We start from the raw sequence: 17,569 nt of genomic DNA, 5'->3' as shown, positions 1-17,569 counted from the left end.
TGCGTTTAAACGCAAAGCCGCACTAAATAAATGGTCGTTGTTTTCAAATTTTGTACTAGTGTTATATGTTGCGCTGAACGATCTTTTTAGTATTTGAAAGTGTATTTTTTTTTTCATTTAGTCCTTTAAATATTACTAAAAGTTCCTTAAAAGTGATTTTTTTTCTTTCACATTCATTGTTTTATTTTAAATAGGTACTTATATACTATTATTATTATTATCATCATCATTATTATTATTATTATTATTATTATTATTATTATTATTAAAATGTAAAGTCCTTACACATATGGACTAACTTGTATTTTAATGATAGAATGCATAAACTAAAATACATTTTAATGATAAAATGCAGGATCTACTTGAAATGAAGATGAACGTGTGAGAAATGAAAAATATTTTCAAGGACTTTTTCTAATTTATTTAAAATTTTGAATTACATTGAAACATTCATACGCAAGCATATTAACTATTCTACCGATATTTCCTACAAACACTTAGAAAATTAAGACATGAGAAATTTTTACCGAATCTTCAATATGTAAAAGTATTATAAATTTTATTTTTTAAATTGAGTTTAAAGAAACAATTTTTAATATTGCCTTCATCAAAAACTTGGCTTTAGACGATGGAAATGCATCAAATACTAATCATGAATGTCTTCACCAATGCTTCCCAATAACTTCAGAAGTTAATATATGAGAGAAATTTAGGGAAACTTGTAGACTTTATGTTTTTTTTTAAATTGAATTTGCAAAAACGGTTTAAACATAGTCTTGAAAAATATTTGTTTTAGCAATTTTTTGTAATTTAGTTTGGAGAAGAAATTTTAATATAGCTTTCAAGAAAAACTTGCAATGCTGATAAAAAAAACTTGCAATGAAAGAAATTTTTATTTGTAGATTGAATTAGTGGAATCTAATTTAAATTTAATCCAAATTCAAAGTAACTAAAATTTTGATCCCTAATTTAAAACCCATTTATTACCCACTTCAGAATCTATTAATAACAAAGCAAACCATCAATTTTTAAAATAATTTTAAATTAATTCATACAATAGTTAGATTCTTATTTTTTTCCTCTCTCTACTAAAGAATTTATGAAATACTCCCAACATCTTCCTCCACATTTTCCCATAACCTCAAAATTTGGTTTCATATTAGCACATATATTTGAGACATGTTTTGGAACACCCCACAAATACAAGTTTGAGAAAACCAAGGATGAAACCAAATTAAATTTAGTGTGGAAACCTAGTAAGAGGAAGTAAAAGTGGTAAACGGTAAATCATAGCCAAAACCACACGCAAAGATAAATTTAGTTGTGTTCACGCAATAAATTTCAAAAAGTTTGAACACACAATTTAACTAACTCGCAGTCACATTAAATCATTGAAGCCTGGTAAGTTCTTAACCTAAATGCAACCCAACCGCAATACCAAAACCACTCTAACAATCACAATCAACAACCCTTACAAAGTTCGATCCAAATAATAAAACCATAGATTACTAGCCTAAGGAAATATTCAAAGCCTAATAAAGTAAGATTCATCATGGTCAACGCAAAAAACAATCAATAGCCCCACATGCAATCCAATTCGGACGGTACAATCGACATGCCAGAGCTGCCGTCAACCACCCTCGGATCCTCCGGCGCCGGAAAGTTTGCGACGGCGCTAAAATTTGCTACGTCAGTGCCGCCATGGACCACGGGAGGGAAAAAGAAGGGGAGGTTAAGGTTGTCGTGCAAGGACCTCAGACATGGGAAGGCAGACAGTCCAACGTTGTTCCTGTGAAAGCGGGAGAAAGGGTCGAGTGGCGGCTCCGGCTGCGGAACGAGCTGGTTGAAGGCGGAAGCGTCGGTGGATATAGTGGAGAAACAGGACACGTGCTCCCTTTGGTTGGCGGCGGCTGCGGCGGCGGCGGCGCTTTCGAAGGAGTAGGTTTCGCGGTCGTTGAATGTTGCGACGGCGCTGCTGCTGGCGGCGTATGGAGAAGATTCTAGAAGCGGTGGGAGGTAAATGGAAGAGGGTGAACCCGGTTCGGGGCAGAGACTCATGTTGCTGCTTGTGTTTGATGTGCTTATTCTCGTTTTCTTGGAACCGCCGGTTGCTGCGGCGGCTGACACAGTGGAGGCACCGCCGGTGTTGTTCTTCTGAAACACACGCGATATCACCCACTCATCCTTCCAAATTTCAAAAAAGAACAAAAAATTAGCCCTTTAATTAATCAATCAATGAAAGTGCAGTTGCGTATAAGAATAATAAAACAATGTCTATGTATACACCGTTTTTCTTAAGAAACCCTATATAAGCTTTTTAATATAGTAGTAAATTTAACATTTTTAATAAATTTCATCAAAATAATGAACTATGTTTATCAAAAAACACAAGTAATAATACTCGCAATTTGTCATAAGTTTTATTGGATAAGAAGGTTTACCATGTGTGATAATAAACAAGTAACTGTTTATAGAGTGCAGCAGAATGTCTTAAAAAGGAGATCAAGAAGCAGGATTCAGGATCTTATGCTTGGTAGCAGCACTGAGGGTGAGGGTAAAAAGTTCACTAATGATAATGATACAGTGGCTAAGTTGCTGTGCCCTTTTGATGATTATACCTTGTTGTCATCATTTTGATAATAGTTTATATTCCCCATGTAGTGCAAGCTTGTTCATGCTAAGGAACGTGCCTTTGCACTAGAGGGTAATAACCGTTGGCTAAGTGGTAGAACCACAGCTTTAGAGTATTTGTGAAACTAAGAAACTATGTACTATGAAGTCCAATCGTGAACCGAAATTCCAAAATCAAAAGGAAGAGAAAAACCACGAAAGCAATAAATGAAGTCCAATTAAAGTGATTCAGAAGAAATGTGGTGTTAGAGAATGACAATGATGATGAATTTGGTTACCTTGGAGCTTCTAGAGAGGTAGTGGTAAGCGAATTTGCCTTCTAAACGATACTCATGCATGACCCAGTTGCTCTTTTCACCCTTTGGAGCTCTTCCTCTATAGAAAACAAGGGTTTTCTTCATTCCAACGAGGGAACAGGTTTTGGAGCTATAGATCTCCCGGTCTTTTCCAGTGGCTTTCCAATAACCAGCTTCTGTGGCCCTGTTGGTGCGTAAGCCAGTTGGGTACTTACGGTCACGAAGGCTATAGAAGTACCATTCCTTCTCCCCCATCTTTGCTTTCTCTGCCACGAAAACACCAACAACAACAACAAAGTGAGAAAACAACATGATCTTAGGTTTTCAAAACACATATCCGCAAACTAACTTTCCAACTTTCAAAACGAGTACTATTTCTTAGTTCTGTATATATCAAGTTCATCTTATTATTACTACATACGTAAGTTAGATGTAAACAACAAGACATTATGAGAGTTCTGTTTACTAGTTACCAGGAAGCTCCCATGGCTCGCACTTGTTGAGGTCGACTTCAACTATGGCTCGGCCAGTGAAGGAGCTGTCTAGAACCTTCTTGAGGAGGTAGTATGTGATGAGTTCCTCATCGGTGGGGTGGAACCGGAAGCCAGGAGGTAAATGTTGTTCATTGTTGTTGTCGAGGTGAGGGTGGTGGCGCTGATTGTAGTAGCCACTATCCATAGGAGCATGCAGAAGAAAGAGAAGAAGAAGAAGAAAACGAGGAAGTTATAAACCAGGAGAAGAAGATAAGGGCAAAGAGACAAGGAGAAAGAGAGAAAAGAAAAGGGCACAATCTTTCTCAAAGGAGGAAATTGATCATTAGAATGGGAATGTTGGATTCAAACACATCATGGCTCTTCATTATATAGCGAATGCAATGCTAAGTAGTGTGTGTGTTTTTTTTTCTTCTTTTTTCTTGTGGAGTAAATTTATGGAGGTGGCAGAGGGAAAAAGGTGAAATAAAAATAACAAAGTGTGTGTGATATATGATATGATAGGGCAAGAAAAAAAGAAGAAGAAAATTGTAAACTCTTTGGTACTATCATTGTAATATTATATTGTAATTGTATATGAATAATTCAGTTAAAAAATGAAGTTTTTATTGAGTAGTGTCCTTTTGTTGTGATATCTCTTTAACTCCGCTAGCGTCCTTATCATATCCCACAATTCTACAGGGCTAGAGAGAGAGAGTGATGCGTAGGAGGGAGTGGTTTCTGAGGCTCTGCTTTGAGTATGCGTGCGTGTGTGAGGAAGTGTGCAGGTATTCCTCTGTCAGTGAGTTACAAGGAGCAGCAGAAAGTAGTTGTATTCTATATACGTATGAGAAGTAGAAAACACATTTTTATAAAAATACATAATTACAAAAACAGAAATAATACTTTAACCACCTTCATTCATTCAAACACCAATTTTATTAGCCAAGTGTTAAAAAAGTGGTTCAAATTTAGGTTTTTGTCCTAAAAGTGTGCAATTTTCCTTTATGAAAATAGGTCAATTTTTTATTTTATTTTATTATAATATTGAATAAATACTGTCTTAATAAAACAATTTTGTGTGAGAAAGTGTGATTAAAAAATAATCTTAATATTGATAAAATTTGAAATTACAATCGTGTAATGATAGAATGATTTTGATTAAAATATTATACGAAATCTTGTTATTCATACACAATTTTAATTATTTTCATTTAATATTGGAATCATGTTGTTTTTTACGACTTATTTAATTTTATAATATTTTTTTAATTATCAAGTTAAATTAATTATTTTGATGAAAAAACCTTTAAATCTGTCCTCTTCCTTAGTGAATTTTCGTAAAAGCTCATTCATTAAAATTTTAATAAGTTGTATTTAACTCTTATTCTTGTATTACTATAAAAGGGAATTTAATTTTACCTACACAGAAATAGATTATGTATTATATATACATTATATTTCAATGAGAAACTAATATATATGGTAAATTTATTAATATTTATAATAATCATCATAAAAGTCCTGGTCTGAATAATATATAACTATTAAACTCAAATTTAAAAGTTCTAAATATTTTGATATAAGTTTTCTGTCTCCTTTTCCACAAATTTTGGTACCCTCTTGGTCACAACCTTCACGATCACATATTCCCTTTCAAAGTCTATTCTATATTTAATTTTCTTCTGTGATAGATAATTATTTGTGTTTCTAGGTGCTTGGTCAATTGTGTACCAGATTTATGGTATCTCAGTAGCTAGAAGTAGTAGATATTGAATTTGGCTACATTAATGCAGTGATTTCCTATATTTTAATTGTCATTTGCAGTGATTTTGTCACAGCATAGAACACTTTTATGCATGATTAAGTGCTGTCACCTTTTATGTTACATTCAAACTTTTACTTAAAAATTAAAAGGGTAATGACAAAAAAAAGTAAAAATAAACAGTAATTGAAATAAAATGAAAGATATAAATATTATTTAGATCAATATAAAACAAAACAAAAAACAATTTCTATTTTATAAACCAATTTTAATGTTTGTAATAGAAAATAAAAGTAAATATTGAAATTCTACCAATTAAAATGTTAATTTTAAGAAAAAAAAAATAGGATTATTGATGATTCTCCTATAAGCTTTTTGGATTTGTTTTTGGCAAGATTGGTTCTTAGGGAGTAGGGTGGTCATAGGTTTTGCCGACCTTATTTTTTTCATTTACAGTACTGAAGGCTTGTCTATTCTTTCTTTGTGTGCATTAATATCATTATGGTAAAATGATTGGCTGCTTAAAACTTTTTTTTTTACTACTTTTAAAAATCTTCTCCCTTAAAATGATTTCTTATATGAGAAACAAATATTTCTTTAAAATAAATTAATTAAGTAATTTGTAAGGATTTAGAACAACTTTAGAGGATAAATGATATATTTTAAATGATATATAAATATTTTATTAAAGTGAAAAGAGTATATAAATATAAAAAAAAATAGTTATTTGAGTATTTTAAAAGAACCATCCTATCTCTCTAGAATTTTTTTTCTTTTTCTTTCCTTTGTCTTCTTTCTAACTTTGTGAACCCATATGTCATCCGACCAATGGTCAGAGTCTAACATCGGACTCCTGCAAACAAATACTACAAGACTACTCGATCAGAATATTAGTCAGAGTAAGTTCATTTTTGCTCTTTCTGTTTTTGAGTCAGTTTTAAGTTTGTTTGGTTAATATAAGTTGCATGTGGTGTTTTAACTTCATGATTAGTCTCTATTAGTTTAGAGTCCTACTGGTATGGCTAGATCATTAATCTAGACTTTGTGGTGCAGGTTAAGCTATCCTTGGGTTTTGTAGGATTGGAGATCTTTATAAGCACACCTATTCAAACTCAGGTAAAGAAAGCTAGTTTTAATTTTCAATAGAACCCTAAGTTAGAAGATCTGGATGTGAGGTGGCATGGTCACTAGCTTCAGATCTTCTTGCAAGATTATTTGTTTTTTGGTATAGTAATGTATTGATTGAAATTAAAATGTGAAATGAATGATTTTGTTAATTTGGTATAGTATATGTTGATTTGGATCTGAATAAGTTATTGAATGTATTTTGATTGAGATTGAAAGTGTTTGAATGGTAGTATGAATTTATTTGAGTTGTAATATGATTCATTTGAAGTTATGAGATTTGTAAGTATGGGTTGTTTGAATATGGAGGTAGAAATTAGTTTAGAAATCATGAATAGTTGAGTATAAAGGTTGATATAAGAGCTCAATGGGAGTACCTTTACAACTCTAAGAAAGATGATGCTTTTATGGTCGAGTATGTTAGATGAAATTCAAGTTTGATTATGAATTCTGGCGAAAATCTTGAAACATAATAGTTTTCTGAAGTTTTATTCAACATTTTTTGCTTAAGTAAGATATTTTCGCTCAAGCCAAAGATCCTCGGTCAAGCTAGAATAGTGCAATGAAATATACCTTGCTCTCAGACTTATTTTCACTCAAGCGAGAAAATTATCGTTCAAGCAAAAATTGGGTGAAAATGAGGTGCTCTCTTGTCCATTTCCGCTGAAACAAAAATAGGGTGAATTTTTTAGGTGCTCTTGAATTCATTTTCGCTCAAGCAACTAGATTTTCGCTAAGGCAAAATTATATTTGCTCAAGCTAAAAAAAAATTAAATTTGGATTTTTGCTTTTGAAAGACTGGTTCATTTCTGTTTTATTTTTTTAATTCAAATTTACAAGAAATTTTAATTATATATTTTATTGAAAATATTTTGTTTTATGTGTTTTATGTGATTTTTGGATGAATTTTAGTTTGATTGAAATTTTAAACTTTGGTGTAATTTAATGGTTTGATTAGGTGTGATAATATGAGATATGAAAATGTGATCGAGACATAGTATTTTTAGAAAAGGAAATATTGTGTTGAGATTGTTAGGATTTGCATTGATTAGGGATTGTCTAGAATGAGGTATCCTAACTCTCCTAATATATTAGAATCATATAGATGAAGATTATCAGGTGTTGAGAGGTGAAGGAGATTCATATGATTTTGTCTGCAGTTTGAAATATAATTGGGTCTTATAGGTCATATGAATTAACCTTGCCATATGAGATTATTATGCGCATAACTGTGTGAAATTTACAGTGAGATAGTATGACAAGTGCAGATATCTGAGTCTAAGTCAACGCACGAGTCTTCATAAAGTAGAATCAAGTGTCTATGTATGTTGATCAGTAGAAGTCTGTCATGAGAAATATGAGTTATGAATCATTATAGATACTTGATTGCTTTGAAAAATGTATTAGAATTGATAAATTGGTGTTTATTATTTATAGTGACATTTATATTAGAAGTTTTAAAAATAGTTAGCTTACCTTTTTGTTTGTGTTGTGTTTGTTTTTTATCTGTGATGATCGTGTATTTACACGAGAGAAGGTGATATTTCAGGTAATAAAACTTCACTCTGAGCTGACGGAGCAACTTATGTTTGTTTGATATTTTATTTTAAGTTATGTATATATTAAATGTGTGTGTGTAAATATTTAATTAGATATTGCATGCATATTATATTATTTAAATATGGTACGTAGGGATGTTAAAAAAATAATTGTAAAAGGAAAAGATATATTAGCAAATATTTTAAAAAAAAATATTCAATGTCCTCAAGTATGGAATTTATATTTCAATTTCTTGATAAATTTGATTGGAAATATGTGAAGAGATTTTTTTATAAATACAAACTTCAATCGAAGTAAGGGGAGCTAATATTACCTTGATTGACAATTATGATTGTTTATAGTATGAAATGCATGGAGTTGGATGTGTGTGAGTCATAAGATTTTTTGAATGAGTATATGGTTTTGGAACTTGCATTTTGTAGTTCTAAGTATGAAATAACATTGTTTATGAGTTTGTTAAGAAAATAAATCCTTGTGAAAAATGTTTGTTAAGTTTTTTGGATTGCTCTCAGACCAAATATCACTCCAATGACAATTTTTTGCTTAGGTGAAGCTCAAGTGGCATGCATTAATTGCACTAATTATCTTATATCGCTCAAGCAATAACTTGCATCTTGAGGGAGAGAGTTGTCAAGACAATTCTCTTGTCACTTCAAGCATGTCACTCAAGTATTGCACAGAGTGCCCAAATAATATATATTATGGCTCAAGTGTTGATTATTAATGCTTAAGTGTGTTGTAAAGAGAATATAGACGTGTCAAAACATTTGGTTGAGTATGACGTGTGTCATAGGCACTCAAATACCAGTTGGATGCTAAATCATCCTAAGGTAGTGAAGGTGGTTTTGAAACTTCTTGGATTACTTCCAACAACGTGATAGTCATTCAAGTGTTGGTTGTAATGTGATGGATGTTCAAGTGATGGACGCTCAAGCGTTGAGAACGTCCCTAGAGCAAGGAGAACCATGTAAGGGTGATGCTCTCAGGTTGCATTTTTCTCAAGTGATGAGTACACCGCTTAAGCGGAATGGTTGTTGAATTGTTTATGTTAAAGAGGTTTATCAAGTGAGAGAAGCTTGCTCAAGCAATAGTCTGCTAGTATATGATTGTGAAAACATTATAGAAAAAATGGTTGAATTGTGTATTTAAATTTTTTGGAAACTTTTTAGAAACCTTTATCTTTAAAAAGGCAAATAGACAAAGTTTAATAATGTGTTTGACGAAGCTTGTTGTACCGATAAGGTAATCGGGGGTGATGACGTGGCAGCAAGCGATAATATAGGCGTGTTGAACGGGACACCTTGTTGACAGAAGAGAAGTACATCGGGAAGTCTGTGTAGTCGTCGATCGTTGACTTGGCGTTCTCCGATCTCTAGTGTGTGTAACCGGCGGTCACCAGAGTTGCGTCATAGTTACCATATGTGTGTACTAGGAGATCAGGTGGTTAGAGACCACCGAAAGGGGCACATCGCCGAAAGATCAGGAAAGCTTGCTTAAGGTTTCCAAGGGGTACAAGTTCGGGGGACTAGTGATATGCTTGTCACGCAGCAGTGGAGGATGAGGTTATCAGATGATCATTCCCTAGCCAGAGGTCGGGGCAAGGGAACAGTTTCTCAGAACAAGCATGGTGTGCAAGTGAAGCAGATCGTGATAGCGGCAGGCGAGACCACAGAGAAGGTGTGCATGGTAACATCCCGTACTCGCCACTTAAGGGGGTCGCGCTCCAAGGAAAGTTGAGCACCAAGTTACTCCTTGTATGGGTAACTTAGTCGAATGGCTTGAAGAGTAGAAGTGACGCTCAAGTCGAGGAGGCTCCAGATAGCGACACGTGTACAGCTGGATGTGAGCCACGTGTCCAGAGGTGTAACCGTCAGGAGAGAGAAAATTCTCAGGTATATAAGGAACACTTAATAGACTTTTGAGGTACGTTTTCATAATACTTTCTAGGACACTGAGATTCACTGCGCACGGTTCCTTGAGTTGAGATATTCTCTCTGAGTTTTTGGTGATTCCGTCACTGACTTGAGCGTTGGAGCGCGATCGGCCGCAGCGGCGCCACTTTGTTTTCTTCAGGTTCTTGCGAGGAATTAGGGCATGAGGAGCAAAGGCTAACGTGGTGCGAAGCTGATCAAGAGGAGAGACCTTTGACGTGGCAAGACTCTTGCACTCAGGTCAACCGGCAGGATCACTTGTCAAACACAACTTCAACATGACAAATACATTGTTAAAATCTTCTTTTACAGAATATGTTTTCATAAAATTTTCCTCCTTAAGTTAGTTGTAGATAAATAATATGCAACAAAAAAGGATAAGAGATACAAAGAATTACACGCGTTATTTTTGTACTGGTTTATCTAAAGCACATAGACTACGTACAATTATTGATCAACCCGATCAAGTTTTCAACGTAAACTACCACTACAAAATACAAGTATTATTTGGACTCAACCACTGGACACATTACAAGTATTCTTTGGACACAACCACTTATGGTTATGCTAGAAGTACTATTTTAACACAATTGTTTTTTGCTAAGTTACAAGTTTTCTTTGGACACAATCACTTCTAGCTAAGCTACAAATATTGTTTGGACACAACCACTTCTAGATAAGTACGAGTATTGTTTGGACCAAATCACTCATGGCTAAAATAATTTGATAAACAAAGGTTGTGATCTAAAGATCATAGGGCTTTTCTCACTAAAAGCAATTAATGTTCTAACATAGATACGATTTTGAGCACTCTTTTAGCTAGTTATGAACACAAATATAGTTTTTTCTCACACACAAAAAGGCTTAGGATTGCTTGAAATCACTTTGAACAAATTTTATAAGCGTCTTCAACCTTTCTTCTTCACAAAAATATTCTTTATATATACCTGAGAAAAAGAGTCATTGTAAATTTTTAAGCACATTTTTCAAGGGATCTTGATGTAGACATATTGTTGCAAGATCCTCTTGAGAAAAACAAAGAGATGAACATTCCTTGTACACAAAGAATAATTATTTATAAGTCTTTAATGTGTATTATGAAATGTTTAAAGCTTATCATTTATCAAAGAAATATACTTATCATTTGTCTAAGATAAAACTTATTAGACGAAGAGTACTAAGCAAGACACTATCGTTTATTAGATAAAGAACATAATAAAAAATGTTTGTGTTTGTTAAGATAAACAAGGCACTTGCATCTGAAAAGACCTTATGTTTATATAAATATGTTTCAAACCTTGTTGTTTCATAACAAAATCATAACCAAATTAAAAGGTATGTTGAATTTTAATCTAACAATGACATTGTTGTATTTTTTACATGTTGAGATTTATATTTTTTATACATATTTGTGGATGGCATAATGTAAAAAAGGTGAGATTAGTTGTATTTAGTTTGGAAAAATGTATGATTAATGTTGAGAAGCATGACATAGTGTATGCATAACATATGTCTTTTTAAGTGACCCTTCATTTATGGTCAATCCTAGTTGGACAATATATATACATGTATATGTGTTGATATATATGCATATAAGGTTTGGCCCTAAATGGATGGTTTGCATAGGCCTTGATGGGTGGTGTAGGGATACATTGAATGATATTGATAAACATGACACTTACGTAATAGATGTATTCTAACTTCATTATTGTCTAGTCACTAGACAAGACTTCAGGTGGTGAGAAACTTAAGGATACTTAAATTTAGCTTGGTAGCATATGTACATTTGACTTGGTAGCAAATATTTCATGCTACTTTGACATCGAGAATCCTGACTCGATTTTGGTATATGTCAAGTGTCTGACTTTGATGAGACTTCTGTATCATGATTTAAATTCTTCTAGAGAACATATAATATTTAGTCATGACATCATTTATGACTAAATATGAATTCATTTACATCCATATGATAGTGACATGAGTATGATTGTAATATGATATATGTTGATGTTATATTATGATATGATAATCCATAATGTTTACACTAGCTCACCCTTACTTGCTTGTTGTATGTTACTACTAGTGTTGTACTAAGTATATGAGCAAACCTTCTACTAAGCATATGGGCAAACTTTATTCGTAGTGACGGAAACAAACTAATTTTTGAATGATTAGACAAATTTATCACACGACTTTGTTTATGTATTATGTTTTTTTTAATACTTTAAATTATAAGATATATATATATATATATATATATAATGTATGTATAACAAATATATAATATTTATAATCTTATATATACTTTTATAGTTATATCCTACTATGATAAATAATAATTTTGAGTGGCTTTACACTTGTAACATCTTTTCTTTTTATTTTGTAATATTTGGTCAATGAAAACAAATTTGAAAAATAAAATAAATGCTTCTTTTTATACTATCTATGAAGTCATAATATATCTTCTCAGCTTTGAAAATATCATTAAAAATCAGTGTGGAATAAGATGTTTAAAAAAATTGTGTAATCATTTGGCATAGAGATAAAAGGAAATGAAAAATATTAAAAAAAACATATGTTTTTATGTTTCAATGCTGTAATACTAATGTAATTTATGTTCTATTTCTCTTTTTCATAAATAATTTACATTTATAATAAGTTATTTTATTCATAAGAAAATCCTAACATATTTTCCTTGATTATTAAATTCAAATAATAATTATTTTTTATATTACTTTAAACATAACAATCCCTATATGCTTAATATAAAAATTCAAAACATGGTTAGTCTAAATATATATAATTCAAAAATATTATTTGCTTTAGATTTAAATAAAATTAATAATTTATTTTCGTATAAAACAAACCCTCAGAGGAAGAGTATGGAATTATTTTCATTATTCTTCTGTTTATTTTTATTAAAATAACTTCTTCTTTGACACATTGTAACTTTCATCTTCTTCTTTTTTTATAGGCCCTCTTTCTTTTTTATTATGGACGATTTTTTTTTTCTAAATTACTAATCTAACATTTAATATATATTCAATTTCTTCTATTCATCTATCTATCTGTAGACCTATTAGCTTTTGAATTTAAGTTTTATAAATTGGCTATGCACTCAAATATTAATGAAGTTGCCTTAATTCCTTCTCCTTTTTTGTACTTAGTTTCTTCACCACTCTCTTTGACCGTTGTCATTGTCTTATTCTTTGCTTTTATAATTGCCTTCGCCTTTAACGCGACTTCTGAAAGTGTACACTATATATTTTAAGGTTTAATTGTTATTTAGATCCTACATTTCTAAAATTGCAACGTTGGCTATTTTCTGTTTTAGTGGTTTGTGTATATGTTTTTATTGGCGATAGGATATGAATGACTATGAATTGAGATATGCCAAAGATTGAATTGGATGAGAAATTATTTATATCTAGTAGGATGTATTTTAGTCTAGTTTGTGTTTTAAGGTGCTTAGTGTTGGAACTAATTAATAAAAAAGTATTATGACTTCATAGATAGTATAAATGATGTAGATTAAAATATTAGATCGCTAGTGAAAAAAAAAAGATAGTTCCTAAAGGAAGGATTGGTTGAATAAAACTTAAAAAATGTTTGAAAAAAACTTTTTTTAAATAGTTTAAGGGAACAGTATAATAAGTTTAGAAAAGATTTTTTGAAATGTTTTTATAAGACTCGTGAAGGGTAATAAAAACTTATACAAGTGTAATTTATAGCAAAAGTAAAGAGATATATGATTTGTATACCGGTTCATTACAATTGTTGTGCGTTAAAGTATAGTTCAACAACTCTGTATTTTTTACTATGTGCTTGTCAAAACAAAATATAAAGCATGAAGATGCTTCCTCTGAAAGATGATGAATTATGAAAAATAATAGATCTTGTAAGATGCAAGTGCTTCGTTTGACAAATGATGCAACACCTTGTAGTATTCACGTTGTTTGATAAGTAAAAACTTCAAGAGATCTTATAGTTTCTAAGCTTATGTTATACCTAACAAAAGTATTCTTGAAGCTTATTACTATGTTGTAAGGAATGTGTTTGTCTTCTGACTGACCAGATGATCCACAAAGCACAAGTCTACATTAAGATCACTCAAAATACAAGCTAAAGTTGTTTTATTTCAACAACCATCCTAACACGAGTTTATGTCAACTCTGGTTCAACTATCCGCCTTATACGATCTTCACTTTTACTTCATTTTGAGCAAAAGCTATCTGACCTAATGCTAATAAGTACTTCTAGCTATCAACATGTTTCTTGAAGAGGAGATTGACATTTAATGTTGCAAGCACATTTAGTATACCTCTATGTTTGTTCTTGTTAGACAAAAGTAGACGAAGCTATATGGTTTAAAAGCTATTAACGACTAGAAAGGGATTTGCAATGACTCTTTTTTCCAAGCTCTATATATAAGACTATCCTTTGAAGAAGAAGATAGAAAAATGAACGATTGTTAAGTTCAAAAACGTTATCAAATCCTTTATATGACCTTAAAAGGTTTTAAAGAACGTTGTTGTGTTCATATAACAAACTAGAAAAGAGTTCTTATATAACATTATCTAGTGAGCAAACCTTCGTGGTCACATTCTTATAGAAACCTAGTTGGTTTAATTAGGAGTGACTGTGTTACAAAAAATACTCAATTTCATAGCTAGAGTAGTTATCGTCTAAAGAATACTCCAAATTAGCCAGGAGCAGTTGCAGTCCATACTATACTTAATGGGTTATCCAAGATTGGCTAAGGTCCAAACAATACTTTTTTTTAGTGATGAGTGGTTGACTTCCAACAATACTCGGGGTTTTTATTCACGAGTGGTTACTTGTTCAAATAATATTTGGGTTATTAGCTAGAAGTGGTTGTGTTTCTACTCAGTTTGTAACTTGCAGCAGTAGTCTACATAGTAAAATTCAATCAGTTGATTAAGAATTAGAAGTAGTCTACACTAACAAGAACCAATATAAAAATCAAAGAGTAAATCTTTCTTTCCCTTATCTTTGTTCATTACATATTATTGCATTGCATTAACAAAAGAAGGAGAGATTTGCAAACAATTCTTTGGAAACACTTTAATATACTGTTTTGTCAAGCTAAAAATATTGTTTGAATGCTTGCTATTAGGTAATACATTGCAAAAGTCTCAAAGATTTTCAAAAAGAATTTGTAGGTATACAGTTGTCTCCAGAAGAGGGAGGAGGGTGAATGAAGTTTTATACTCTTTTGACAGTAAATAACAATAATTGTGTAGTACACCGTCTAACTTATTATCTAACAAATCTTCTAGTAGAAATATTTTTGTATAATTGTCTATCATGTTGTTTATCAAGAATAATAGAGTAAATAATAAAGCATGAGAAACAACAAAAGATCAACTCAAAAGAATTTATCCTGGTTCACCCAAATTCGAGCTATCCTTAAGCAACTACTTAAGATCTTCCACTAACCAACACACGTGGTTACAACCAGTATTCTCACCTCTCCATGTTATAACAAGTATTCTCATCTCTTTAAGTTACAACGAGTATTCACATATCTTCAAGTTACAACGAGTATTCACATATCTTCAAGTTACCATGAGTATTCACAACTCTTGAGGTTAAACCTTCTTAACCACTCTATGAGATTAAGAACTCTCAAGAAAATAAATAACACTTTCAAAGAGAGCACAAAGAAATCTCATAAGGGTATAACTTCATAATGTGAAGAATTGCAAGGGTTCAACTCAACCCAAAAGACTAGATGCTTTAACAACTTGATTAAATGTTCACTGTAACTCTTGTAATTTCAACAAGATCACTTGAATAGCTTGTATTTCTTGACTTTCCTTTTTTTTGTAGTTCTTCACCTTTAATTCCTTTATATAGCTTTTAAAATCTGTCATTTGATACTTGAATTGGTTAAGTTAGATTTTGCAATATCTTCATCTTTCCGGCGATAGACGTTCAAAACAAAAAGCTTGAATTTGCAATCTTTCAATTTATTTTTTCTTCGAATATGTTTAAGAAACTAATTCAAAAGTATTTCAATATAGGTTAGTAAACCTAATATATCACATCTAATAAAAGAAATTTAAGCAATATTATTTTGAAAGAGATAATCAAGATATCTTTGTTTCCTAAAAGCACGTGTGTGTATGTGTGTGTGTGGTGCTTAGAAGATTTCGTTTTTCACAATTAAGTGTTTTAAAAAAACATGTTACACATTTAGCATGTTCATCAGACGGTCTAACATGCAAAAAATTGTAGGCGCTCACAAGAGTTATTGTATACTACAACTTTCGCTAAACATTATTAGATCATTTAAATCACAGACAAAACATATATATGAAATCACAAATTAGACACTCAATCTGAATTTTAAAATTTTTTATGCAATCAACTATTCTTATTAGACCATCTATCATGAATAGATGTTGTAAACGCTTAGAGAGTCTAATGAAAACTATAGTTGTACAAAACATTGTTAGAATAGTCAAGATACAAATAAATAATTCAGTTACTTTTTGTTATCATCAAAACATAAAAATGTGAACTTCACGTATGATTTTCTGGTCATCAGACTGTCTAGTGAATTGGAGACTGTCTAATGCCTCAACAGACCGTCTAAGGGGCTTAACAGACCATCTAGGAGGCTTAGAAAACCATCTATAAAAATCATCCAGGTTCTCAATACAATTCAAGCCTTCCATATTTTTTTACCTATTATTTCACAGTTGGTATCAAAACTCAATCTCTAAAGGGTTGAGCTCATCACATTGACTGGAGGAAAGATTCAAGTAATGACAGACTTGGAACAATAACTGATATTTGAAGAAGCATCTCTTACAAGGCCTCTAGCCTTTCTTGTAGAAGACTTTCCTTATTGGAAATATTGTATAAAGATGTAAGTGAAGTCAACAAATTATCAATAGTGGCAAATGTTAGAGGAAAAGTTCAACACCTTACAATTTTGATTAAGTTCTTAAACTAACAAGGCATGTATGACAAAGATAAGCTCATACAAATGCACCATCTATCAAACGATAAGAGCACCATTTTTTACCAACAACAACGTCTAAAGAGTTAAGAATTGAATATTGGACAATAAGTACAGTTAAAGACCAAGCTGACACATTCATGAAGAATATTTCTAAAGCATGAGTTTATATTATACAAAATGTCTTCTATGTCTATCCCCAAGGAGATCCATGCCAAACAACAAAGCTTAAATACATTTTGGGAGTAGAGCAAAAGTTGCAAATCCACCAACTCTCCTAACACAAGCTATTTTCAACTTTGGCCCAGCTATTTGTCCTGTATGTTGTGAACTTTTAAACATTTCTAGGTATAAAAGGTTTTGATACTAAGGAAGATAAGTATTGTTAGCTATCAAAGAGATTGCATGAAGAAGAGAAGAGAAATTAATATTGTAGGTCATGCATTTAATGCTTCTCAATAATTAAGCTTGTCAAACTATAGGGCAAAGAAGAAAAAGACATGCAAAGCTTCTCAATGGCTAGAAAGGAGAATTAATGAATATTTTTTTGAAGCCTATTTAAAGATATTTTTTGAAGAAAAGAATAAGAAGAAGAGTTATAATTTACAAGTGTTGAAACTCTGATAAATTATTTTGTGCCCCAAAAGCATTTGTAAGAACACGATTTGTGTTGATTCTTGCAAACTAGTAGAGAAAGCTTAAACCTTGTAAACTTCGAAAGACGTTACCCTCTCTAGTGAGAGAAAACAATGTTCTGTTGATCAGTCAAACTTTGTATCAATCTTGAGCCAAAAGTGTTT

At 31.7% G+C, this 17,569-nt stretch overlaps 1 protein-coding gene across 1 annotated transcript; it reads right to left on the bottom strand.

Annotated features, from left to right (window-relative positions):
- Positions 1-1,339: 1,339 nt before the first annotated feature.
- LOC137833268 (protein CUP-SHAPED COTYLEDON 2) lies at positions 1,340-3,759 on the bottom strand. The gene is made up of 3 exons (XM_068641630.2): positions 3,401-3,759; positions 2,910-3,193; positions 1,340-2,184 (listed from the first exon to the last, which is right to left on the bottom strand). Exons 1-3 carry the CDS (start codon positions 3,603-3,605, stop codon positions 1,573-1,575), a joined length of 1,101 nt encoding a protein of 366 aa, XP_068497731.2. The 5' UTR covers positions 3,606-3,759; the 3' UTR covers positions 1,340-1,572.
- Between the last annotated feature and the right edge of the window lie 13,810 nt (positions 3,760-17,569).

The sequence above is a fragment of the Phaseolus vulgaris genome, chromosome 11 (genome assembly GCF_051622355.1).
Source record: "Phaseolus vulgaris cultivar YP4 chromosome 11, ASM5162235v1, whole genome shotgun sequence".
In the NCBI taxonomy this organism is placed as follows: domain Eukaryota; kingdom Viridiplantae; phylum Streptophyta; class Magnoliopsida; order Fabales; family Fabaceae; genus Phaseolus; species Phaseolus vulgaris.
Note: the sequence above shows the minus strand (reverse complement) of the source record. Positions and strands in the feature narration are given on the sequence as shown.